This window comes from Salvelinus sp. IW2-2015, linkage group LG8 (genome assembly GCF_002910315.2).
Source record: "Salvelinus sp. IW2-2015 linkage group LG8, ASM291031v2, whole genome shotgun sequence".
Taxonomy (NCBI): domain Eukaryota; kingdom Metazoa; phylum Chordata; class Actinopteri; order Salmoniformes; family Salmonidae; genus Salvelinus; species Salvelinus sp. IW2-2015.
The window spans coordinates 17,887,283-17,915,166 of NC_036848.1; the positions used below are offsets into that span (position 1 = coordinate 17,887,283).

The window sequence follows — 27,884 nt, forward strand, 5'->3', positions numbered from 1 at the left end:
TCAGTTTCTAAAGAACTATATTCACATAATACTCTTGTTTTACAGAGAACCATATTAAAAAGTATAAAATACTTACAAAAATCAGCTGCAATATACATATAAAAATAAGCTATATCTTCAGCAAAAACAATAGGAAAATGCATACAAAAAAAATATACAAATTTACAAGTAGCCCCTGACACAAACAAGGATGGAATTTTTTTAAATCAAATATCCCAACTCAAGAGGCTGTATTGTCATTCAAGGGTATGACAAAAATAATGGCTGCAATGTGTCTTAAGGCAATGATTTCCACTTATATAAAATAAAAGCTGCATGACTAAAGACAAATCCGTACATTATCTTCTCTTTTAGCTTGGTTATTGAAATTACAGTGGACTGGATGTTTAATAAAGACAGTGATTTTAGTGTGTAACCTGGTCAAACATGGTAAGGAACCTAAAGGGATACCATTTTAGAAACATAATACAAGAATCACTCAAAAGTGTGAGACGTGGGGACTAGGTCTCCATTTGTCACTTTACATTTGAAACCTACCTACATTGGGGGTAATTGCACAACTCTAAAACAGAGAAACAGTCTTGTCTCCAAATCAAAGACTACAGACAGTTCAACATATAGGTCCCCACTTAGCAACACACGGACACTGGCTAACCGAACGAATATGGCCGCCACAGTTGAGTTTCTTTAGCTCACCTAGTCATTGGTTTGAGAGTAGAGGAGAAATGGCACAGGTCTATTTATGAGCAGACCGTGAACAAAAACTCTTGTGTATTACCACAAACCTTTTACATAGGGGGGAATGTATTACTAGGCCACCTCTGCTACACCGAGCCTATATTTGCATTGAAGGCTGCAACTTCAAACAAAGCAGAAGAGGCTGTGTGTGTGTGTGTGTGTGTGTGTGTGTGTGTGTGTGTGTGTGGAGCGTTCGGTTCACCTTTGATTCAGTGGTTTAGTACTGAGCCACAGGTTCAGTAGTAGTAGAGTACTCTATACTTCGAGTCCTGGGGGGGGGAAATACTCCAATAGGAATCACACGGGTTTTGGCCCTGTGCACCATCATTACCATCCATTCATTCTCTTAACATTATATACGCCTCGTATATACACAGTACACACAATACGGAGAATTACAGTCTCCTAGCAGTGTCAGAACAGTAACAGAATTCCATTACTAACCCTCGCTGTTCCTGCATTTCATTGCACTTCATTGGCAATTGGCTTGGAACTAATACACCAACTTCCGCTCTCTCAATGCGTCGTCTGAAGTCCCAATTGTCTGAAGTGGCTCTCTGTCCTCTGTCTTAATCTACTGACCGGAAAAGGTGAACGATCTCATCCAGATCATCCATCCACTCCTGCGTGCTCTGTCCTTTCAGCAGAGAATCCACCAGGTCACCCTCCCCAGGGAAGCTGGGCAGACTGCTAGCCCCTGATCCAGTGTTGTAGCCAAACGGCAACTGCTGCTGTTGTTGGTTGGCAGTTCTGTTGATCTGGTAGCCCTGCTGGCTGCACTGAAGCCCCTGGCTGACCGAACGCCCCCCCTGCGGCTGACTGAAGGCCCCCAGGTCCGGTAACACCCCTTGGCCTTGGGAACCCTGCTGTTGCTGAGTCTGTTGCTGATTGGGTAAGACTTGCCCTAAGGGCTGCTCAAGGGAAACTTGGGGGTTGGCTGCAGTCCTTTGCTGGGCCTGCTGCATCATCTGTTGCTGGGCAGGGTTCATGGCTCCCATGGGCCTGCCGTTGGCATTGGCGCCAAAGGGGGTGTTGCCAACAGGCATCTTGTTGGGCATGCGGGTCTGCTGCTGCATGTGGAAGGCGTTGGAGTTGACAAAGGAATTGGGCGGGAGGCCGCCGTTGCTGGAAGGCGTTTGCTGGGCACCTATGGCTTGCTGCATGACCTGGTGCTGCTGCCAGGCTTGGCTCTGGGCACTCTGCATGGTGTTGGGCATAACATTGGGCATGTTGCCACCGGGCATGGAGCCGGGTAGTCTGGCTAACTGCTGCTGCTGTTTCAGCAGGGCGGCGTTGGGTTGGTTTTTGAGGTGCTGCTGCTGGGCTAGCATGTTCTGTCTGTAGGGAGCGCCCATGTTGCCTACGGGCTGCCTCTGCATTGAACTTTGCTGGGAGGGGTGCATGTTCATGTTACTGTAGAGTACCTGCTGCTGTAAGGCAGAGTCCATAACGCCCCCGCAAGAGGAGAGGCTCATGTCGGCCTGGCTGGCAGCAGGGAGGGCACCAGGTGTGGGTCCACCACCTCCCTGTTGGCCCATGGTCATGCCCATCATGCCTTGTTGCGTCTGGGGGAACATTCGCTGAGCTACGGGGGCGGGGCCCCCCAGCGAGCCAACGTTGACCATTGGCTGAGAAGAGCCTGCAGGGAGAAGCAAAAGAAGCTTTGAGTCACAATAAAACAAACTGAAAAGTTAACCTTTGAATTATAAAAATATGTGTAATCCTTATGTAATATGCAATCTTAATCAATATGCTCATTATAGAAGACCAAATCTGTCTCTCAATATACTTAAATGGCTCCATGTCTGCGTCACCATTCTTTCATGAATGCAGATAGCAATTGACAAGGTCTACCACATTATTTTCATGCTATTATAGAATCAAAGGAGGCAAGGAAAGCAACCATTGAGACAGCAGTTCTCTCAAAAGAAACGGAACAAATGGGCAAATGTATTTAGAGACGAGAGAACACGTTAGACCCTATTACTAGTTTGCCATTCAAATGATTCACGGTAAGCAACATTTGCACTTGTGAGGTTTATTTGTTTACTGCCAAACAAAGAGTTGTTCTGTGTGAGTCACATCATTTGAGTAAACCTCCCACACAACCAAACATTTCCAAAGGGTTCCTATTCAATTGAAATGGAATTGTAAGCACTGGTAGAGAGTTTGGCTGTGGCTGAGGTGTATACCTGTTCCAAAAACCAAAACGTCAAAACTTGACGTGCACCCCTTGGGGTCCCGGATCTTACATCGGTCAGGGTCGATTTGTTTTGGGCTATGGCAAGTTACTGGGTTGTGCCCGTTTATTGGGCTGGGTCACAGGAACATTCCAAACCTTCAATGGTTTGAAAGCTATAAAGGGTAGGGAATGAGTTCACACTTCTGGCAGAATTTGGGTAGAGGGTTGGATCTGAACCCTACATGCCATTTTCAGACTGTAGTGGAGTGTTTGGGGCAGGGCTCTCCAATCCTGTTCCTGGAGAGCTACAGTTCAGTAGGTTTTCATGCCAACTCTAATCTAGCGCACCTGACTGTAATAATTAAGCTGGTTGATTAGCTGAATCAGGTTCTTTACAACTGGGGTTTGATTGAAAACCTACTGGAAGGTAACTCTCCAGCAACAGAGTTGGAGGGCCCAGGTATGACAGGGCTGGAGGGCCCAGGTCTGACGCAGCCCAGGTCTGACGTGGCTGGAGGGCCCATGCTACATTAGGGGTAACGGCTGGTGACGTGGGGTCTTATTCACCTGTAAACTGGGCGACCTGCGGCTGCTGGAAGGGGTTGTTCTGTGCTCCAGGTTGCTGGTTCTGTTGGTCCTGGTACTGGGGAGGGGGCCGGGTCAGGTGCCTCTGGAGCTGCTGCTCCTGCTGCAGACGCTGCTTCTCCTGAAACACAGAAACCATACATAGAGAATGCACATGTCATGCATGCATATACACATGACTGACATTCCTCCCCATACATTCTCTTTTAGACGAATCAGAGATAAAAGCACCTACTGCGAAACTGTCATAAGCCACTTCTACAAAAAAATCGTATTGGTCAGATACACGTTATTGCAGGTGTAGCAAAATGCTTGTGCTCCTAGCTCCAACAGTGCAGTAGTCTAACAATTCACAATACATGCAGACAAATGGCTCCCCCTTGTGTGTTAGAAATATATACCATTTAGAATACTGCTTACTCAGGGCTATGCAGCACTAGCAAGTCCAGACAGGTAGCATAGACAGATCCTGTATTGACTCAGCATGCTGGTAGTCATAGGAAAAGTTGAAACCAGTTATGTGAATAAGCTACAAAGCCTGTGTTAAAATGTTTTTAACCCAAATTATTCATACTAAGTACCCAAGAACCTGCAGCACATGACCCATGACCCCAGGCATTTACCTGTTGGACCATGATCTGCTGCTGCCTCTGGCCCAGTAGAAACTGTTTCTGCTGCTCCATCAGCTGCTGCTGTTGCTGCTGCTTCAGCGCCGCCGCCACCGCTGCCTGCCCCGACAGGTAGGCAGCGTTGCCATGGTTACTCGCCATGCCGTTACCGGGCCCCCCCGGCTGAGGCGCCATGGCGTTGCCGGGTCCAGGGCCATGCGTTGTCGTCGGGTACGTGTTCTGCTCCTGCTGAAGTAAAAATGGGGGAAATGTTGTGGTTATTCCCCTAATGTCCACCAGAAGGACAGGGAGTGAGTGAGTTGAGTCTGAGGTTAGGCTTTGGGTACAGTCAAACAAGTGGGAGGGATATTGGTCCTTTGCATTGGGGATAAATACAATTGGATGTAAAGCAGAGGAAAAAGCATTAAAACCAACACTCAAACTTCACCTAAAACACTTGCTAATCAATGTATTTATGAAGAACGTGGTTGTATAAGTTCAGTTTGAAAGTTTATGGCCTCAAATAAGTGCTTCACTTGACCAGCTATTAGTACCACCACAGTTCCATATTTTTAGTGGGTTGTTCCAACTGAAAAGGCACAAGAGGATTTCGACCCCTACCATCTCAGACTGTTCTGAAACAGTTTCTGTTAGAAACAGATAGGATTAGCATTCGTGAAACCATTATTTTGTTTAAATATAATTTGATCTCTGAGAAATGAATCGAATTGATTGTATTCATATCGTTGGGTTGTTGTTTGGCAACCCTCTACGGCACCTCTGGCACTGTAGAGGATTGGAGCAATCCATATAGCTCACATAACCGTGGTTACATACGTAACCTTTGTTGTTTCACTATATTGGATCACTCCAATATATTGGTATACCCCTAACAGATTTAGTTGGTGCTAAAGGGACCTGGCCAGTCAGCGGCAAAGTCCCAACGCGGGACCGAGACGAGACGCAGGGGCCGTCAATGTGGAAGGGGGTTCCCGGCACAGTCCCCAGAAGGGGAGGCAATGCCCAGGACCGCTGAACCAACAGCAGAGGGAGGTGGCACATTTAACTAGTAAAGGTGCAAGAGGAAGCCCAGCTGGCCGCAGCACAGATATCAGCGAGGGGCACTCCTCTCAGTAGAGCCCAGGACGCAGCCACACCTCGTGTTGAATGTGCCACCACAGATCCCAGCACTGGTCTGCCAGCCAGGTGGTATGCTATCGTAATCGTGTCCACGATCCAGTGAGAGAGCCTCTGCTTTGATAACCAAGCCCCCAGGACTCTCTCACCATAGCAGACACAGAGCTGGTCTGTTGTTCTCACTGACTGTGTCCACTCCACATAGGCAGCCAGTGCCCACACAGGGCACAGCATGCCGGAGGGAGGCCCAGACTCCCCCGCCACTGCCGGGGTGTCATAAGCAGACAGGATAAAAGGGATGTTCACATGCCTGTCTGGGAGGAATGAAGGGTTGGGGCTGGGGTCCGGGAGCACTAGGAACTTACCGAAAGAGGATGGAAACTCACCCACCCTCTTCATGGAAGTAATCGCTACCAAGAAAACCACCTTCATAGAGCGGTGTTTCAGGGAAGCAGACTCCAACGGTTCGAAAGGCGGCTTTGCCAAAGCTGCCAAGACCACATTCAGATCCCAGCTCGCCATTCAGCATGTCCTAGCTGGACGCAGGCGACGAACCCCCTTCATAAACCTGGATACCAAGGGATGGCGCACCACTGGCCTGTCCATCCACCCCATATGGCAGGCAGATATATCAGCCTCTCAGTGTAGAGGCTGCCAAGCCCTCATCCAAGCGAGACTGCAGGTATAGGAGGACATACTGCAACCTGCATGACTCGGGCACAACCTCAATACCAGTGCACCAAGAGCAGAACAACCACCAGTGAAACTGGTATGCTGCAGTTGTAGCCGGTGCCCTTGTGATCTGCATGGTGTACATTACGCCCTCCTGAAGTCCTAACATGGACCATTGGTGCCGTTCAGCGGCCAAGCCCACAGACCGAGGCGGTGTTGTCTCGGATGCCACAGAGTTCCCCTGGCCTGAGAAAGCAGGTCGGGTCTCAGGGGCAGTTGCCAAGGTGTCCCAGACAACAGGGACAGGAGAAGGCTAAACCAAGGTCGCCTGGGCAAGTATGGGGCCACCAGCAGCAGACAATGCTCCGCCATCCTGGTCTTGACCAGCACAGCCTGGATCAGGGGAATAGGGGGGAAATGCGAAAAGCTCCAGCCTCGCCAATCTTGAGCCAGAGCATCCAAGCCCAGAGGCCTTGGTGGCTCCGACATGGAGTACCACAGAGGGCAGTGTACATTGTCCAGGGAGGCAAACAGGTCCACCTGCACCCTCCCGAACTTGTCCCACAGGTGCTGCACCACCTGGGGATGTAGGCTCCGGTCCCCCGCATGGATTCCACTCAATATCAGCAGATTCTTGGGAATAATGTTGAAGAATCAGACACAAAGTTGAAGTTACGCCGGCGCTGGATATTTCAACAAGACAACGACCCAAAACACTGCTCAAAATCTACCCGGGCATTTATGCAGAGGAACAAGTACAATGTTCTGGAATGGCCATCCCAGTCCCCAGACCTGAATATCATAGAGAATCTGTGGGATGATTTGAAGCGGGTTGTCCATGCTCGGCAACCATCAAACCTAACTGAACTGGAGATGTTTTGTAAGGAGGAATGGTCCAAAATACCTTCATCCAGAATCCAGACACTCATTAGAGGCTATGGGAAACGTCTAGAGGCTGTTATTTTAGCAAAAGGAGGCTCTACTAAATATTGATGTGATTTTTCTATTGGGGTGCCGAAATTTATGCACCCGTCTAATTTTGTTTTGATGCATATTGCAAATTTTCTGTTAATCCAATAAACCTAATTTCACTACTGAAATATTACGGTGTCCATCAGTTATTTGATAGATCAAAATAAAATTGCTGATCCAAACACCCAATTATGTATAAATGGAAATCATGGAAATTCAGTCAGGGGTGCCCAAACTTTTTCATACGACTGTATATCCAAAAACCTCAGTTTACATTTGGCTTTGCCTCCAAAATATCCCGTGAATTTGCACAGAGCCACATCAAATCACAGAAATACTCATAATAAACATTAATAAAAGATACAAGTGATTTAAAGATATACTTCTCCTTAATGCAACCGCTGTGTCAGATATTTTTTTAACTTTACGGAAAAAGAAAACCATGCAATAACCCAAGAAGATATCCGCCATGTTAGAGTCAACAGAAGTCCGAAATAGCATTATAAATATTCACTTACCTTTGATGATCTTCGTCAGAATGCATTCCCAGGAATCCCAGTTCCACAATAAATGTTTGATTTGTTCCATAAAGTCCATCATTTATGTCCAAATTCCTCCTTTTGTTAGGGCGTTTAGTAAACAAATCGAAACTCACGAGGCGCGGGCAAGTCCAGCGGAAATGTCGGACGAAAATTCCAAAAAGTTATATTACTGGTCGTAGAAACATATCAAACGATGTATAGAATCAATCTTTTGGATGTTTTTATAATAAATGTTCAATAATGTCCCAACCGGAGAATTCATTTGTCTGTAGAAAAGCAATGGAACGAGGTAACTTTCTCATTACCGCGCATCATGAGCCCGTGGCTGCTGGCAGACCTCTGACTCATTCCCCTCTTATTCAGCCCCCCTTCACAGTAGAAGCCTGAAACAACRTTCTAAAGACTGTTGACATCTAGTGGAAGCCTTAGGAGGTGCAAGATGACCCATATCCCACTGTATATTCAATAGGGGCTGAGTTGAAAAACTACAAACCTCAGATTTCCCACTTCCTGGTTTGATTTTTTTCAGGTTTTTACATTTACATTTAAGTCATTTAGCAGACACTCTTATCCAGAGCGACTTACAAATTGGAAAGTTCATACATATTCATCCTGGTCCCCCCGTGGGGAATGAACCCACAACCCTGGCGTTGCAAGCGCCATGCGCTACCAACTGAGCCACACGGGACCAGGATGCCTGCCATATGAGTTGTGTTATACTCACAGACATCATTCAAACAGTTTTAGAAACTTCAGAGTGTTTTCTATCCAATACTACTAATAATATGCATATATTAGCATCTGAGACTGAGTAGGAGGCAGTTTACTCTGGGCATGCTTTTCATCCAAACGTGAAAATGCTGCCCCCTATCCATAAGAAGTTAACAGCCGCTCGCTTAACCTGGCAGCCAGCTACACGAATGTGTCAGAGGAAACAGTTCAACTGATGACCGAAGTCAGCCTGCAGGCGCCCGACCCGCCACAATGAGTCGCTAGTGCACGATAAGCCAAGTAAAGCCCCCCAGGCCAAACCCTCCCCTAACCCGGACAACGCTGGGCCAATTGTGCGGGCCCCTATGGGACTCCCGGTCACAGCCGGTAATGACACAGCCTGTGATCGAACCCCAGGCCTTCTTGACGCCGCAACACCTACATCTTTTGTCTTGCTCATTCATCCTCTGAATTGCACACACACAATCCATGTCTCAATTGTCTCTAGACGTAAAAATCATTCTTTAACCCGTCTCCTCCCCTTCATCTACACTGATTGAAGCGGATTTAACAGGTGACATCAGTAAGGGACCATAGACTGACCAGGTGAAAGCTATGTAATACAAAGAGCAGGTATTCCTAATGTTTTGTACAGTGTATACAGTGTGTGTGGAAAGTATTCAGACCCTTTGACTTTCTCCACATTTTGTTAGGTTCCAGCCTCATTCTAAAATTTATTTTTTTATAGCAAAAACGGGTTTTTAGAAAAAAAAAAAAAAAAAGAAGTATTCAGGCCCTTTACTCTGTACTTTGTTGAAGCACCTTTGGCAGCGAATACAGCTTTGAGTCTTCTTGGGTATGACACTACAAGTTAGGCAGACCTGTATTTGGGGAGTTTTCCCCCATTCTTCTCTGAAGATCCTCTCAAGCTCGGTCAGGTTGGATGGGGAGCGTCGGTGCACTGTAATTTTCTGGTCTCTCCAGAGATGTTCGATCAGGTTCAAGTCCGAGCTCTGGCTAGGTCACTCAAGGACATTCAGAGACTTAACCCGAAGTCACTCCTGCATTGTCACTCAATGATGGTCCTGAGGTCCTGAGCACTCTGGAGCAGGTTTCCATCAAGGATATCTGCTCCGTTCATCTTTCCCTTGATCCTGACTAGTCTCCCAGTCCCTGCAGCTGAAAAACATCCCCACAGCATGATGCTGCTGCCACCACCACCATGCGTTACCGTAGGGATGGTGCCAGGTTTCCTCCAGACTTGATGCTTGGTATTCAGACCAAAGAGTTCAAGCTTGGTTTCATCATACCAAAGAATCTTGTTTCTCATGGTCTGAGAGTCCTTTAGGTGCCTTTTACTGAGGAGTGTCTTCCGTCTGGCCACTCTACCATAAAGGCCTGATCGGTGGAGTGCTGCAGAGATGGTTGTCCTTCTGGAAGGTTCTGTCAGTGACCACAGGGTTCTTGGTCACCTTCCTGACCAAGGCCCTTCTCACCCGAATGCTCAGTTTGGCCGGGCGGCCAGCTCTAGGAAAAGTCTTGGTGGTTCCAAACTTCTTTCATTTAAGAATGATGGCCACTGTGTTCTTGGGGACCTGTCAGCATTTTTTTGGTACCCATCCCCAGATATGTGCCTCGACACAATCCTGTCTCGGAGCTCTATGGACAATTCGTTTGACCTCATGGCTTGGATTTTGGTCTGACATACACTGTCAGCTGTGGGACCTTAATATAGACAGGTGTGTGCCTTTCCAAATCACGTTCAATCAATTGAATTTACCACAGGTGTTTCTACAACTTGATTGGAGTCCATCTCAAGGATGATCAATGTAAACAGGATGCACCTGAGCTCAATTTAGAGTCTGTCATTATGGGGTAGTGTGAAGATTGAGGATGTATTTTTATTTGATCCATTTTAGAATAAGGCTGTAACGTAACAAAATTAGGAAAAAAGGGAAGGGGTCTGAAAACTTTCTGAATGCACTGCACTGCATGCATGCATGTATGTGCGCTAAGGTGCATAGAATCAGAGCAGGTGGTCAGTCCAGTTCAACTGCTCAGCAGTCTGATGCCATGTAGATAGAAACTGTCTCCTAGCCTGTTTGTATCATATGGTCGCAATCAATTAGCCTATTTTCTGAGATCAAATTATATTTCAACAAAATGTTGCAGGATATCTTATGAGTTTCTAACTACAGAAACAATTTCCGTCATTGCTTGCTGAAATGACATGGAACAACCAGTGTTTAGCCTGGGCTTAGTCGGTGTGGCAACCACCTCCATAGAAACGTCTGGAAAGTTGGGCAGAGATATCAGGGGTTAGCCTCAGGCCTCGAGCTCCAGCGGTGGTCCATCCACACACCACAGACACAGTTGAGGGGGAGAGGGGGAAGAGAGGAACAGAGTCCCCTCTCGCGAGAGAGGACAAAAATACAAGTGTGTTAGCAGCAGCTATATTTAAATAGAGAGAGAGTACTGAGAAGAAGGTGGGGGCTGCTCCTAAAATACACTGGTGAGGACATGAGTGAGGGAGGAGGGAGGGATGCATGAAAGGCTGCTTTGTCATGGCTGTCCCCTCCCCGGTCCCCCCCTCCACCACAACCCAAGCCCCCGTGGGAGCCTGCACGCTAGCGCCTTAGCAACCAGCTGCTTGACCCAGACACACACACAGTCCTTCCGAACCATGGGGCCCGTGCCAGACTTGTAAGAACAAAAACTGAGGACAGTGTGTGGGGTTGTGTTTGTAGACTAACATAAAAACCCTTCTAGGCCCTAGAATCACCATCAACTAGGCCTATGTTTAATTCACGAGGTTGTCAAAAACAATTAGTCGAGGAGGCCTACAACTTCAGTAACAGTAATTTGAAATGCAATGAATGCAAGAAATGTGCAGTACAATCAAATGATGTGTATGTGTTGATCATAAGTTACCAAATGTAATGCTATTGCTAATCTAGGCTATCCATTGGTCTGTGGTTCTTAATGTAAGCGAAAATGTTGTAAACAAGAGGTCTTTCTTTGGAGCCGTTCTTTTAAACTGTAAGGGCAAGCCAGACAACTCCATTGCTCATTTTTAACAAGCCCTTATTGTTTACCATTGTTTTTGCTTCGACATGAGACTCCGTCATACACCAGCATTGTAGCACTGGGGGAGTGTGTGAACACAAACACGGCCTTGGAATGTTCTTTATGCCTCAGTTGTAATGCTATTTGCTGATGTCAGTATAAAACATGCGTTGAGCCTTTCCCTTGTTGGGAATGTGGATGGCTCCTACTCTCCCAGTCACACAGTGGGAAATTAATGTTAGGCTTGGGTGATGACCATAACCAAGTCATGTAAGTCCAAGTCCTTCGTATACACTTGTTGACATCTAGCTTACCGGTTATTCAGATTGCCAATATAGCCTAACCCTTTACTGCACATCGTTGCCCTCAAGTAGGGTTGAATATTATCCCCGTTCCAACCAGAGAATAAATCACTTCTCCTGGGTAACCCGGTATTTCCAGCCAAACCCGGAAGTGTCATTCAAAAGAACATAGATGTCTAGATTTGATTAGAGCTGCATACAAATCTGATGCTACCCGAGCCTGATGAGCCACATATTAAATATATTTTGTGAGCCCTACATTAACAACATTTAATGAGCCCAAGCCCCAAAAAAAGCCCAGATGATTGTGCCATTATCCAATACATATGATATAGGCTACTGCACATTACACACAACAGAAAAACATAGCTATATGTTCTCCTGGGTAAATAAATGTAAATAGCTCCAGTAGGCTAAATCTTTTTTGTGTGTGAACTGTTTTACTGTACTTTTACAGACTGGAATTACGCACATCGTTCAAACTATGATACATCAGAAGACAACATGTGATTCTGGTGCAGCACATGCAGCCTACAAAGTTACAAGTATAGGCTAGCAAATGTGATTTTAATTCTGAAATGGGGCCCATTTGTATAATTAGTAAGCGGACGCATATATACCTTTCATAATATTTCCCGTTATTAGCTTCTCTCCTTCTCCCTCTGTTGTTTCATCCCTTCCTCACCTTCAACAATTACATGAAGTTGTGTTGTCCTCATCTTCATCATTCTAATGACAGTTGAATAATATAGGACTAGAATTAGACGCAGAGCGCTTCCACTTCTCTTCACTAAGGCTGAATGGTTATTGGTCTGAATAAATAAACTGCCTACCTCCATCACGCGTTCACTCTTCTTTCAAACTACCTGAGAGTTCTATTGACTGCTGTATTCACCATTCAGCAAAAAAGAGCTTGCTTCCCTCTTCAACAGTCTATTGGTAAAAGATACGCAACAACAAAAAATGTCCAGCAAGCTCTTGTAATCTAGCTTTTCCTGCATGGGACTCCAAGCGCTAAGGTGCGTTTTTTTTTTTTAAAGAGAGGCTTTAAGTTAGAAGCTTATTCTGCATAACCAATCATTAATTAGCTAAATATAAGGCAAATACTGAATTGAATGTTTTACCTGAAAGGGGTAGGCATGGACATGTACACTGAACAAAAATACAAAACGCAACATTTAAAAAAAAAAAAAGTGTTGGTGCCATGTTTCATGAGCTGAAATAAAATGACACATTTTCCATTTGCACAAAATGCTTATTTCTAGAAAAGGTTGTGCACAAATGTGTTTACATCCCTGATAGTGAGCATTTCTCCTTTGCCAAGTTAATCCTGATTAAACAGCATGATCATTACACAGGTTTACCTTGTGCTGGTGACAACAACAAAAGGCCACTAAAATGTGCAGTGGTCACACAACACAATGCCACAGACGTCTCTAGTTCAGGGAGCGTGCAATTGGCATGTTGACTGCAAAAATGTCCACCAGAGCTGTTACCAAACACTTGTGTAGGAAATAAAACATTAACATTCATGACAATATGTGATGACATGTCTAAACAATCCAATGAGGTGCAGAAGTTTTGATGTATCAATTGGGGAAGGGACCTTCTTTCAGGAAGCAAAGCAAAGCAATCTGAGCCCATAGTGTGAATGAAGGGTACAATACATTTCATTATTTTGCATGTTTAAATGCAGATAACTTGAAAATGTACTTTTATAGGAACCTCTAAAGAAGTATACTGATACATTTCAGGATAATATCATGCTCAATGAAAGATGTGATGTAAAATAATGGCCTTTTTGGTCAACATTTACAGGCAAAGGAGCCAAATCGAGCTGTTAGGATCATACCCTCTGATAAAGAAAATATTTGATTGGTATTTTTGTATCCCCATGGCAAAGCCTGAACATTATCAGAAAGCCTAAAACTTCCCAAAAATAGGATGGAAGAATTTTTTTAAATGAAAAAACAGAATGTGTGTAGTAGAGTGCTGATATTGATGTTTCTATTTGGATCCTTGACTCTTATCACTAAGCTTTTGACTCTGCTATAGAATACATTAAGCCAACACCATGGTATCAAAGCTAGTGAAATAGAAATAATGTTTGAAAAAAATGAGAACTCATGTGAAAATGGCCATGATGAGTTGTAGAGGATGAGCTGCAGTCTTACCTGGCCGTGGGGTAGGTGTGGTCTGAAGGGCAGGCCTTGCTTCTGCTTCATCTGCTGCTGCCTGAGAAGCGATAGCATCACCGCCTTGTTCTGGCTCTGGGCACTAGGGGGGCCCCGTGGTGGCCCCTGGGTCGCCGCCTCGTAGTGGGACAGGGGTTTGGTGTTGCTGTAGTTGAGCATGGTAGAGCCCGGGCCCCCAGGGCCTGCTGCTGCAGGGTGGCTGAGCAGGGCCCCTGGTCCTGCGGCAGGGTGGCCCAGCATGTTGGGGTGGGGGCCCCCGGACTGCAGGTACCCACCGGCTGCAGCTTTGGGTGAGCCCTTGTTGGGCTGTACGGGTATCATCAGCTGGGGCTTGTTGGGGAAGTCCTGGGGGTATAGGGAGGGGCTGGTGGGCTTCTCCAGGCCGTAGGAGCCCCCTAGGGGGCTTTGAGATGGGGCCGACTGGGGGGGCCAAGACGGAGGGTGGGATCCAGTTGGGTGGAATTTGGGTGCTTGCTGCGGTTGTTTTTGGTTTTGCTGCGGTTTCTGAGCGTGCTGCTGCTGTTGAAGCTGGGATTGCATCTGCTGGGCTCTCTGTTGATGTGCGGCTAGCTGTTGGAGCTGCTGGGCAGGGGACAGGTCTTTGGGGACGGGCCCCGGGGGGAGGTGGTGGTTCTGGGGAGGGAGTTGCCTGGATGGGGGAGGCTGCTGGCTGAGGGGTTGGGACAGGGCCGGGGAGGAGGCAGTGGTGGTAGCCGCTGCCGGTGAGCGCTGCATGGGCGGCCCCGATGACCTAGGCCTAACATGCGGCGAGCCGGTGCCAGAGTCTTGCTCGAAAGCAGCGGAGGCCGGGGAGAACTCAGTCTTAATGCTGGCCAGGTCTGGAAGCAGGAGGCCTCCCTGTGAGGTTCCCCCTCCCTGCGTTGCTCCCCCAGACTGTGCACCTGTCCCTGGGGTGGGTCCGGCCAGCTCAGGGGAGTCCTTGCGATCCTCGAAGCCATCGTTGAGGATGTCCTGGATGTCCTCATAGGCCACAGAGCGGTTGAGCTCCTCCATGAGCTCCATCCACTCCTGCTCGTTGAGGTTGAGGTCAGGGAAGAGGCTGTTGCTGGCTCCGCCCCCTGACGGCAGCATGCAGGGCAAGATGTCATCCATGGGCTCCTGCTTCATCTCTTTGAGCAAGAACTCCTGCTCCCCCGCAGAGTCCCCACCGGGCTCACCACCAAGCCGGTGGATCCCGTTGGGTATGAGAGAGTCAGCGCCGATGCCGTGCTTGGAGTCCAGAGGCGAGCGCGTGGGGATGCCGCCGTTGGATGGGTCATTGTCCAGGCAGGACTTCTTGGACGGGGGGTAGCCATCGCTGAAGCCGTTGATTTGAACAGGGGAGCTAGCGCTCTCCAGCTTCCTCTTCACCGACTCCTGCAACTACAGCAAACAACGACAAACATTAGTACCATACAATCAACATACATGCTGAATACTACCACACTGCTTTTGACTGAGATCATCGCCAGAGGCTAAGTTTAATCAATAAAGTGAAGATAAAGCTAAGATATAAATACCTGGTTGAACACATGAAGATATTCTTAATGGTCCTTTAACATCACCCGTGTTGCACGGTTTACCAAAACGACGGTACTTTTGATAGTAGATCACAAAAATCTTGAATTTTTTGGGTACTGTAAATTGTGTCTCATGGGGCGGCAGGTAACCTAGTGGTTAGAGCGTTGGACTAGTAGCCGAAAGGTTGCAAGATCGAATCCCTGAGCTGACAAGGTAAACATCTGTCGTTTTGCCCCTGAACAAGGCAGTTAACCCACTGTTCCTAGGCCATCATTGAAAATAAGAATTTGTTAACTGACTTGCCTAGTTAAATAAAGGTAAAAAAATACATACATATATATATAAATAATAATCTACTGAGCGAGAGGATCAAGTCCGTCAGCGCAGCCGATGTCCCCTTAGCTATAGCACACCGTGCCTGATCCACTTGCTGCATCACCAATTATGCTGCACAGACGTTAACCCACTTGAATAATGCAACACAGCATAAATATTGAAACTTAAATTGTCATTTGCAACACAGGCTAGAACACTTTACAATGTGGGGGAAAACAACAAGTTGAGAATTTCACTACACTCGCAATAACATCTGCTAAATATGTGCATGCGACCAATAAAATGTGATTTGATTGCAAAAAGATACCGGTAGCTTCCACCTCTGTAGGCTAACTTTCCTTGCTAGCTTACAGCTGAAGCTAACATCAATTCACTACTCTAGTACCTTGTTTGTGATAAAGCAAACTATTTCTGATTTCAAAGCTGATTGAATGAATAAAGTTTTTGGTGACACCTAGTCGCCCCAATTTACATATCTCCCAGTTAAGATTGTCAATTCAAGACGCGAGCAAATATTATGTTAATGATTAAAGGTTTTCAAGAGACAGCACTTTTATAAAGGAGATGGTAAGGCTCCTTCTATGCAAATGTTGATCAGTAAAATAAGTCACGAAGGGAAAGAGAGACCCCCTTAATCCAAACAGAGTTGCTCCGGAGCTTAGATTGGGCTCCATCACAGCCTGGTACGGCAACACCACAAGGCACTTCAGAGAGTGATATGTGCAGCTAATAGTTTGGTATTTAACCTTTATTTAACTAGGCAAATCAGTTAAGAACAAATTCTTATTTACAATGACGGCCAACCGGGGAACAGTGGGTTAACGAGCCACTGAGGCCCAACTCCATCAAAGTTACCCATCTATTTTTTAGCGCAACAATACCACTGAAATCATAGGCCGCACGCTGATCTGGCATCGTCTAACACCCTCACACCTCCGGAGGAGAGAAAGGGAGAGAGCAGAGAGCAGCTAGTCTAGTGACTCATTCCAGTGCTTTATGAACCTGAAAAACTGGTCTGTCTTCCCCCTGCTCCCCTCCCCCTCTGACCCTCCCCACCTTCTTCTGAGCAACCACCACTGCTGCTACTACTACCACCACCACCAACCTGAATCTACATGAAACTAATTAGCATGTGTATAGGCGGAGTAGGACCTACAACAAAAGAGCTAGCGCCAGGGCCATGGAGGGGAGCATGCTGAATTACAAACACCGGGGCCAGCACTGACAGCGTGCCCGTTTTGCCTTTGAAGCCACCGGCATGGCCACAATGGGCCTCCCTGGATTGTGCAGGTGTGGAACAGAGCGGCGAGCCGGTCTAACTAAGGGCTGGGGGGCGTTTATAGTACAAGCGTTTAACCTTATACTGACTGGCCAGGCTGGAGCGGAGCCCTGTTGATAGGTTACTGACAGGCTAGTTGGCTTGCTAGCATTGTGCCACGAGCGGGCTAGTTAGCACTGGGAATTTAGACATGTTTTAGTAACTGACATGATGCCTAGGTTATGATGTGCATCAGCAAAAGAGTCAAGTTCCGCCCAGTGGCTTGATACACACCCCAGTGGAAGCGCTCAACTGTGGCATCAGGAATGGGCACTGAGAGCAATGATGCGCCAGAGGCTCAGAGCAGTGGGTGGAGTTGGATTTAATACCCTTGAGTCATCATTCAGAGGCTTGTCATTGTCCTATTGCAGCTGTGGCCCAAATGGTGGGTAGCGGCCAATTCCTACTGGGCCGTGACTGAGGCCTGGGTTGTGGCTTAAAAACAGTACTTGTTTCTCAGAGACTGAAGAGGTCAGAGGCAAAATACTTCAGGTGGGGTCATTACACCCACTTACATGTACAGTGCTGTGAAAATATTTGGCTCCTTTCTAATTCTCTACTTTTGCATATTGTTTTATACTGAGTGTTATCAGATCTTAAACCAAAACCTAGTATTAGATAAAGGGAACCTGAGTGAACAATACTTATTTCATTTTTTCATAAACAAAGTTATGCAACACCCACTACCCCGGTGTGAAAAACGGTCCCACTTTTAGCTGCAATGACTCCAACCAAACGCTTCCTTTAGTTGTTGATCAGTCTCGTACGTCGCTGTAGAGGAATTTTGGCCCACTATTCCATGCAGAACTACTGTAACTCAGCGACAATGTGGAATTTCAAGCATGAACTGATCATCTCAAATTCCGCCACAACATCTCAAATTGGGATTAGGTCTGGACTTTGACTAGGCCTTTCCAAAACTTAATGGTGTTGCTTTTTAACCATTTTCGTGTAGATTTGATTGTGTTTTGGATCACCGTCTCGCTGCATGACCCAGCGGCGCTTCAGCTGACAGACCGCTGGCCTGACATTCTCCTGTAGAATTCTCTGATAATAGAAGGAACCATGAATTCTGCTCTTTAACTTCTTATGGCTGGGGGCAGTAATGAGTAGCTTGGATGAATAAGGTGCCCAGAGGTGCCCAGAGTAAACTGCCTGCTACTCAGTTCCAGTTGCTAATATATGCATATTATTAGTAGATTTAGATAGAAAACATTCTGAAGTTTCTAAAACTGTTTGAATGATGTTTGTGAGTATAACAGAACTCATATGGCAGGCAAAAACCTGAGGAAAAATCCAACCAGGAAGTGGGAAATCTGAGGTTTGTAGGTTTTCAAGTCTTTGCCTATCCAATATACAGTGTCTATGGGGTCATATTGCACTTCCTAAGGCTTCCACTAGATGTCAACAGTCTTTAGAGCCTTGTTTCAGGCTTCTACTGTGAAGGGGGAGAGAATAAGAGCTGTTTGACTAAGGGGTCTGGCAGAATGCCATGAGCTAAGTCAGGCACGCGGCCGTGAGAGCGAGCTCTGTTCGTTTTCATTTCTAAAGACAAAGGAATTGCCCGGTTGAAACATTATTGAAGATTTATGTTAAAAACATCCTAAAGATTTGACGTTTGACATGTTTCTACGAACTGTAATAACTTTTTTGACTTTGGATTTAGTGCTCGCGCGTTGTGCATTTGGATTAGTGTACTAAACGCACGAACGAAAAGGAGGTATTTGGACATAAATGGACTTCATCGAACAAAACAAACATTTATTGTGGAACTGTGATTCCTGGGAGTGCATTCCGATGAAGATCATCAAAGGTAAGTGAATATTTATAATGCTATTTCTGACTTTTGTTGACTCCACAACATGGCGGGTATCTGTATGGCTCGTTTTGGTGCCTGACCGCTGTACTCAGAATATTGCATGGTGTGCTTTTGCCATAAAGCTTTTTTGAAATCTGACACAGCGGTTGCATTAAGGAGAAGTATATATTTAATTCCATGCATAACACTTGTATTGTCATCAACATTTATGATGAGTATTCCTGTAAATTGATGTGGCTCTCTACAAAATCACCGGATGTTTTGGAGGCAAAACATTACTGAACACAACACGCCAATGTAAACTAAGATTTTTGGATATAAATATGAACTTTATCGAACAAAAGATACATGTATTGTGTAACATGAAGTCCTATGAGTGTCATCTGATGAAGATCATCAAAGGTTAGTGATTAATTTGATCTATATTTCTGCTTTTTATGAATCCTCTCTTGGCTAGAATAATGGCTGTGTTATTCTGTGAACAGGCACTAACCTCACCGTCATAAAGCCTTTTTGAAATTGGACACTGTGGCTGGATTGACAACAAGTGTATCTTTAAAATAGTGTATAATACTTGTATGTCTGAGGAATATTAATGATGAGATTTGTTTGAATTTGGCGCCCTGCACTTTCACTGGCTGTTGTCATATCGATCCCGTTAACGGGATTTCAGCCGTAAGAAGTTCAACAGCATGATCATTACACATATGCACCTTGTGCTGTGGACAATAATGTCACTAAAATGTGCCTTTTCGTAACAATACCACAGATGTCTCAAGTGGGAGCGTGCAACTGGCATGCAGGAATGTCCACCAGAGCTGTTGCCAGAGAATTGAATCATAATTTCTCTACCATAAGCCACCTCCGTTGTTTTAGAGAATTTGGCAATGCGTCCAACCGGCATCACAACCGCAGACCACGTGTAACCTCGCACAGCCTAGGACCTCCACATCTGGCTTCTTCACCTGCGGGGTCGTCTGAGTCCAGCCACCCAGATAGGTGATGAAACTGAGTTTGCACAACTGGTTTGCTGATGTCAACGTTGTGAAGAGAGTGCCCAATGGTGGCGGTAGGGTTATGGTATGGGCAGGTCAAAGCTACGGACAACGAACACAATTGCATTTTATCGATGGCAAATTGAATGCACAGAGATACCGTGAGGAGATCCTGAGGCCAATTGTCGTGCCATTCATCCGCCGCCATCACCTCATGTTTCAACATGATAATGCACGGATCTGTACACAATTTCTGGAAGTTGAAAATGTCAAAGTTCTTTCATGGTCTACATACTCAGACATGTCACCCATTTTCCCTGTATATGGCCTCACTATTGTTATTTTACTGATGCTCTTTAATTATTTGTAACTTTATTTTTAGCTATTTTTCTTAACTGCATTGTTGGTGCAGGGCTTGTAAGTAAGAATTTCACTGTAAGATCTACTCTTGTTGAATTTGGCGCATGTGCCAAATAAAATTTGGGCATGTTTGGGATGCTCTGGATCGACGTGTATAACAGCGGGTTCCAGTTCCCGCCAATATCCAGCAACTTCGCACAGCCATTGAAGAGACTGGGACAACATTCCACAGGCCACAATCAACAGCCTGATCAAATCTAATCGAAGGAGTTATGTCACACTGCATGAGGCAAATGGTGGTCACTACAGATACTGACTGGTTTTATGATCCACGCCCATTTTTATTAAGGTATCTGTGACCAACAGATGCATATTTGTATTCCCAGTCATATGAAATCCATAGATTAGGGCCTAATTAATTAATTACAACTGACTGATTTTCTTATATGAACTGTAACTCAGTAAAATCTTTGAAATTGTTGAGTTCATATTTTTGTTCATTGTGTAATAGAAAAAGACAAGAATGTTCTGGAAGGGTAAGAACTCATTGAATACTTGAGTGCTACTTTTGAGTTACAAGAAAGAGGAACCAAATCTTTGAATATGTGACCGTCTCATGAGAAGTGTGTATCCCACTCTGGCTGTGCTATCAGCCTTCATTTAGAAATCATGACAAGGGTGGTTACGATGACCGTATATACTGCCACACCACAGTCACGAATCATGCCCGCAGTTAAATTCGATGTGACTCAACGGTTACGGCAACTTCTCAAAAAGTGCTCACTGATAGTCAGTAGCCTACCAAACTTACGAGAGGCCAGTCGCTAATGGTGGGTACTCAGCACTCTGATGTCAATTGCAAAAGCAATTGAAAATCAAATCAAACACTTCATGAGAGGCCTGACATTAAGACTTAGAGCAGAATAGGATCACCTGTTGCGCAGAGAGAGACAGCTCCTCATAGCTGGTTGATGCATGGAATGAAATTAGGGTTACTACGCACAACATTTCCAACCGCATATGCAATTGCATACGAAAACAGTTGATGGCCTTTATTGAAAAGAGGAGGATCCCATCAGCTTTCTATAGGCTAGGCCTACTATATTTTTTCCTAAACTTTCCTAATATTATAACACATTGTTTTGCTTTACAACCAGAGTAGCCTATCAGGCTGGCATAAAAAAAAGTACTGTGGGAAAAGAGTCCACAATTCGCTATGAGCCCAGACATTGTGCAATCGTGTGTGAAAACTGTTTGCCGCACACCATCGCTAATCCATATATACAGTGGGGAGAACAAGTATTTGATACACTGCCGATTTTGCAGGTTTTCCTACTTACAAAGCATGTAGAGGTCTGTAATTTCTATCATGGGTACACTTCAACTATGAGAGACGGAATCTAAAACAAAAATCCAGAAAATCACATTGTATGATTTTTAAGTAATTAATTTGCATTTTATTGCATGACATAAGTATTTGATACATCAGAAAAGCAGATCTTAATATTTGGTACAGAAACCTTTGTTTGCAATTACAGAGATCATACGTTTCCTGTAGTTCTTGACCAGGTTTGCACACACTGCAGCAGGGATTTTGGCCCACTCCTCCATACAGATCTTCTCCAGATCCTTCAGGTTTCGGGGCTGTCGCTGGGCAATACGGACTTTCAGCTCCCTCCAAAGATTTTCTATTGGGTTCAGGTCTGGAGACTGGCTAGGCCACTCCAGGACCTTGAGATGCTTCTTACGGCGCCACTCCTTAGTTGCCCTGGCTGTGTGTTTCGGGTCGTTGTCATGCTGGAAGACCCAGCCACGACCCATCTTCAATGCTCTTACTGAGGGAAGGAGGTTGTTGGCCAAGATCTCGCGATACATGGCCCCATCCATCCTCCCCTCAATACGGTGCAGTCATCCTGTACCCTTTGCAGAAAAGCATCCCCAAAGAATGATGTTTCCACCTCCATGCTTCACGGTTGGGATGGTGTTCTTGGGGTTGTACTCATCCTTCTTCTTCCTCCAAACACGGCGAGTGGAGTTTAGACCAAAAAGCTCTATTTTTGTCTCATCAGACCACATGACCTTCTCCCATTCCTCCTCTGGATCATCCAGATGGTCATTGGCAAACTTCAGACGGGCCTGGACATGCGCTGGCTTGAGCAGGTGGACCTTGCGTGCGCTGCAGGATTTTAATCCATGACGGTGTAGTGTGTTACTAATGGTTTTCTTTGAGACTGTGGTCCCAGCTCTCTYCAGGTCATTGACCAGGTCCTGCCATGTAGTTCTGGGCTGATAACTCACCTTCCTCATGATCATTGATGCCCCACGAGGTGAGATCTTGCATGGAGCCCCAGACCGAGGGTGATTGACCGTCATCTTGAACTTCTTCCATTTTCTAATAATTGCGCCAACAGTTGTTGCCTTCTCACCAAGCTGCTTGCCTATTGTCCTGTAGCCCATCCCAGCCTGTTGCATGTCTACAATTTTATCCCTGATGTCCTTATACAGCTCTCTGGTCTTGGCCATTGTGGAGAGGTTGGAGTCTGTTTGATTGAGTGTGTGGACAGGTGTCTTTTATACAGGTAACGAGTTCAAACAGGTGCAGTTAATACAGGTAATGAGTGGAGAACAGGAGGGCTTCTTAAAGAAAAACAGGTCTGTGAGAGCCGGAATTCTTACTGGTTGGTAGGTGATCAAATACTTATGTCATGCAATAAAATGCAAATTAATTACTTAAAAATCATACAATGTGATTTTCTGGATTTTTGTTTTAGATTCCGTCTCTCACAGTTGAAGTGTACCTATGATAAAAATTACAGACCTCTACATGCTTTGTAAGTAGGAAAACCTGCAAAATCGGCAGTGTATCAAATACTTGTTCTCCCCACTGTACATATTCTATTCATCCCGTTACATTTGTGTGTATAAGGTAGTTGTTGAGAATTTGTTAGATTACTCGTTAGATATTACTGCTTAGTCGGAACTAGAAGCACAAGCATTCGCTACACTCTCATTAACATCTGCTTACCATGTGTATGTGACCAATAACATTTGATTTTAAGTGTGTGCAGCCAACGCAAGAAACAGAGCAGAGCAATTGACTTTCACGCAACTTTTTCAAATCCTCATTAGTCACATGCCTTAGACTGTATTTGGAATCAAAACAGAGCGTTACAGGCTGACTACACCGCTCAGTCGCGTGCGTTACAAAATACATTTTGAAATCTATATTATTAAATTATTGCACCCACACTGCTCGCGAGCATCTGCGTTGCCAAGGGCTAAAATTGAAGTCAGTTCTATTTGTGACGCAGATCGCGCTGCAAGTCCTGCCTCTCCCATCTCCTCATTGGTTTATAGAAGCAGGTACCCAGGTGCCATCTCCTCATTGGTTATACCCACGTGGGTGACTGAAAGACGAACAAGGTCAGTGACAGGTAATGCACCTAATTTATGAAAGTTGCCAATCGCAATATAAAGTCAAGAGAAGAAAAAGCCTGGGAGGAGAGATGACTAGAAACGATTCGGTTGACCGTTGTGTGGATTAATTGGCAGAGTAGAGGACCTTGTGCATTTCAGGTAAAATAATAACTCACTGTTTATATCCCATGACAAATTAGCTAGCAACAGCAAGCTTGCTAAATAGGACAAATTAGCTAGCAAGTACAAGCTAGCTAACTAAATTGCCATAAATGTTTAATGCTTTTCGACCTGTCCCCAAATTAATAGAATTGATTCAGAGTTTGTTTTGATATTTTAACCTGCCTGTCGTGATTGCGTTTGGTGTGGGGGGACAAAATAAATGTATGCACGATGGCGCACACGCGCAGCCGGTTTGGGTTCCGCGTAACCTTTCTAACACAACTAAAGTTGCATAAACAACTGTAAATGATTTATATAGGAGGACCCATTTCTTTGTTAACCGCCCAACACAGAATAGCCACATGTGCGCACTCCCTCGGAAATAGTTTGGGGAAAAGATACTTTCTATTTTATTCAGCTATGTTAAATTGTATTGTTCTTACTATAAAATATGAAATCATGTCACGTGAATTATAAGCTAATCTTGCCTGCTAAATGTTAATAAACTAGTGTAGACCACAGCCATATCCAGATAAGGGAAAGGCTGATACCTAGTCAGTTGTCCAACGGAATGTATTCAACTGAAATGTGTCTTCCTACATTTTCTTCATATTTTTGTTTTTTTTTACACCTTTAATTAACTAGGCAAGTCAGTTAAGAACAAATTCTTATTTTCAATGGCGGCCTAAGAACAGTGGGTTAACTGCCTTTTTCAGGGGCAGAACGACAGATGTTTACCTTGTCAGCTCGGGGATTCGATCTTGCAACCTTTCGGTTACTAGTCCAACGCTCTAACCACTAGGCCACCCCAATATCATATGTGTTTCTTTAGACCTGCCTAAATGGATTTACTGTGATGGTGTAGGTTATATTAAATGGATTGAGACTTTAAATTGTAGATGTTACAAAAAGGTCCACATCAGTGTCTTGTAGGCTATGCGTGGAAGCCAGGGATGCTAAACATATTTATGTTAATTAAAAGGTAAATTACAGCGAGACCAGTCAGTTATTTGCATGACAATCATCAGCTGGCACTTTCATGACTGCCACATCCCTATCCATGACAAAAATGGATGTGATTAAACATGAGTGCCAACAATACATGGACCACTTATACAAGAAGACCCCTCACTGTGTGACACAGAACAACTTCACTGACAGAGCTTGCCTGGGGACCAGAGTGAATTTGAATTTCTAAATCAACATCTGGGATTGTCAGTGTTTGATTCTGGAAATTATCTTCTACAAGCCAGAATATTGAACAAAATTACATTTGAACTTACTCTACCGGTTCTGTGTGGTTGGTTCTTTTGTGAGTAGGAATTTAATACAATATATCCAGAGGAAAGTATAATTAAACCAACTTCCTCAAAGCACTGGTAGCGCATTCGGATTCTTATCAACTGAATCATGCGCACAGGATGTACATGCAAGTAATGCATGCATACTTGATGAGCTCATGCACATGTTTACATGGTCTTGCACATGCCTCAGGTGAGAGAAATCAGAACGCATTACCAGCGCTTTGACGAAGTTGGTATAATTATACTATCCTGTGGATATATTGTCTCAAATTCCTACTTACAAGAGGACCAACCACAGAGACAACCTGTAGAGTACATTCATATGTAATTTTATTCAACAGTCCAGCTTGTAGAGGACCTGAAAGCACCATTTCCAGAAACATACACTGAAAAATCCTAGACTGTGTCTGATCCCAAAGCAAACAGACAGTATATGCCTTGTTGTAAAACCTAAATTCTTTCCATATCCACTTGCATGAAATGTATGTTTGGCCACAGAAAAACATTTGTGGTATTCACTGAATGGATGGAGAAAGCCAAAGACCGCCTAGTAAAAACACAGCATGACAACATTGGACGAGTTCATTCTGCATTGCCCGGTGCCCCTGCTGGGCGGAGCAACATTTTAGACCACTCCAATGGTTCTTAATATAAATATCCAGCCAACTGGGGCACCGGGCCATGCAAAACGAACTTGCCCATTGTGATCAGGTGACGGCAACCAGCCGTTACTGGCTACAACTCTTCCGTGCTAATCACAGCACATGATTGCAATGCGCTTTCCTTAAAGACAATGTTTTTGCTATCGCCACACACACACAAAAATACTGCAGGAATGCGATAATCCAATGACTGCCAATGAGCTGTTATCAGCTTTGTCGTGCATTTGCATCCACCCCCTGTATTACAGAAATAGTCACTTACCGCAATCAAAGTGCTGTTTCTGCTCTGCTCTGGCGTTCCACCCTCCGCTAGGTCTGCGTTGCTGCCCCCGGTCCCTGACCCTCTCTGCGCCGACTGGTCTGAGGTTGGCTGTGGCTGGCGGTGCTTACTCGACCGTTTGGCCTTGGTTTGCAGGCACCGTTGGTGCAGTGCAAAGGTCTGCTGCCGTTCCATCTCCAGCCGCTCCATAGCGGTGTTGTCGTAGCGGTTCTCGCAGCTGGTGTGATGCCTCCTGAAGAGCTCGATTCGACGGCGGAGTCGCTCCATCACCGCACTGTGTCGCGGCACTACAAAATCCGCCATCATCAATAAAGAGTGTGTTTTTAAACTCTGGTCTCGGGTTTCGACAGTCCGGATAAAATGCTTAATGTGTTCCTTTTTAGTGTGGGCGTTTATACCCACTACCTTTGAGAATCAACTAACGTTAGTGCTTCCATAGAGTCTACCTTTAGCTTGCTAATGTTGGCATTTAGTCTCACTAGCCAGAAGGAAACAGGCGTAAAATACGATTGAGATATATTACTAAACGGCCTAGCTAACTAGCAAAGTATATAGTGCACCTTATCTGTCGCATCGTGAAAAAAAAGTATTGCAATAACTGGCTAGCAAAAGGCCCCAGCATTGGCTAGCTAGCCAAATTCGAAAAACTCATTCACGCCTTTCCCTTAATGAAAAAAAGTTGAAACTACAAACAAAATAATGTATATTAAAAAGGCGAGCTCAATTCATTTGATGGAAAATACGCATTATATGAGTTGAACGAATAACGTGCCTAACGTTATTTAGACGTAGCTAACTAACGTTACAGTATGTAACGTTAGTTGCTTACTAAAATGTTATAGTATTCAATCAATGGGTCTCCATAACATTCCTCTGGTCAAACATATCCAAAGTTCGAGTAAGAAAAACCTTTAACTTGTACGTTAGCTTCTAACTAGCTACGCTGGACTGTATTAGGGAGAACAAACATAACATTGCAGTAGTTTACATTGGTAAACTATAAATGTATTGAAATCTCGCTGACTAACGTTACTTACCCAACTTCACGGAGCTGGTTAGCTTGCTGGCTAAAGCTAACTTTGTCTACAACAAACACTCCTGTCTCATGGTGAAAGTTAGCTAACTTAGCTAAAGCAAGTGACGCTCAGTTCTTTTCTACTAAACTAGTCAGCTAAATGTATCTAGAATATAACTTCTGCTAACTAGGCAGGATAAAACGTTAAGTTACCGATTACCGTCAACATATAAAACACCAAGAACGTTAGCTCGCTAATAACAAAAGTAGTTACGTTGCAACTAGCTAGCTAAAGTAATGTTACTTATGTTCTCCCTGGCTAACAGCTGATCCTCGGCGTAGATCGCAGTAATGTGACTTGATAGCTAGCAACTGCAACAAGATACGGATGTAGCTAGCTTGATAGCCTGCTAACTATAACAAAAGCATGATACCCAGACTACTTTCAAAAATAATTCTCACAAGTAGTCCATATAGAACACACACAACCCGACTCCGAATCAGTTAGGTAGACTGCAAAACAAAAAAACTAATTGCGACAACAAACAATCAAACTGCCTCTCTTTGCTATTTCTATTGTTTTCCAATGGACAGGCAGATCTTCGTCGCCATTTTGGAACAAGTTTTTTTCTCTCTCCTTTTTTTCCCTAACCTTTGCTTTGCTTCACCGACACCAAGAGGCGTCACCACCAGACAGCCGTGTCGCTTTCCCCACCATAGAAATGGAATGGTCCCCACCTCATTTTCATGATTGACAGTGAAAACAAGCAACAGAGAGACCATTTGCATGAATTTACAGTCAAATTTGTAACATTGTGTGTCCTTTGACAAGTTATCAGAATTCAAGTAAGCTCAACTCCTTGTTGGAATAATGTGACAGATTTAGATTTTTTTTTATTTAACCTTTATTTAATTAGGCAAGTCAGTTAAGAACAAAATCATATGTACAATGACAGCCTACCCCGGTCAAATCTGTACGACACTC

At 44.8% G+C, this 27,884-nt stretch overlaps 1 protein-coding gene across 2 annotated transcripts; it reads right to left on the bottom strand.

Moving 5' to 3' along the window:
* On the bottom strand, positions 1-27,556 carry maml1 (mastermind-like transcriptional coactivator 1). Of its 2 annotated transcripts, none has more exons than XM_023992670.2 (5): positions 25,867-27,556; positions 13,690-15,087; positions 4,129-4,362; positions 3,488-3,626; positions 1-2,377 (listed from the first exon to the last, which is right to left on the bottom strand). In XM_023992670.2, exons 1-5 carry the CDS (start codon positions 26,188-26,190, stop codon positions 1,308-1,310), a joined length of 3,165 nt encoding a protein of 1,054 aa, XP_023848438.1. In that variant the 5' UTR covers positions 26,191-27,556; the 3' UTR covers positions 1-1,307. The 2 variants fall into 2 exon arrangements, with proteins under 2 accessions (XP_023848438.1, XP_023848437.1); XM_023992669.2 differs by having other exon boundaries at positions 13,690-15,093.
* Between the last annotated feature and the right edge of the window lie 328 nt (positions 27,557-27,884).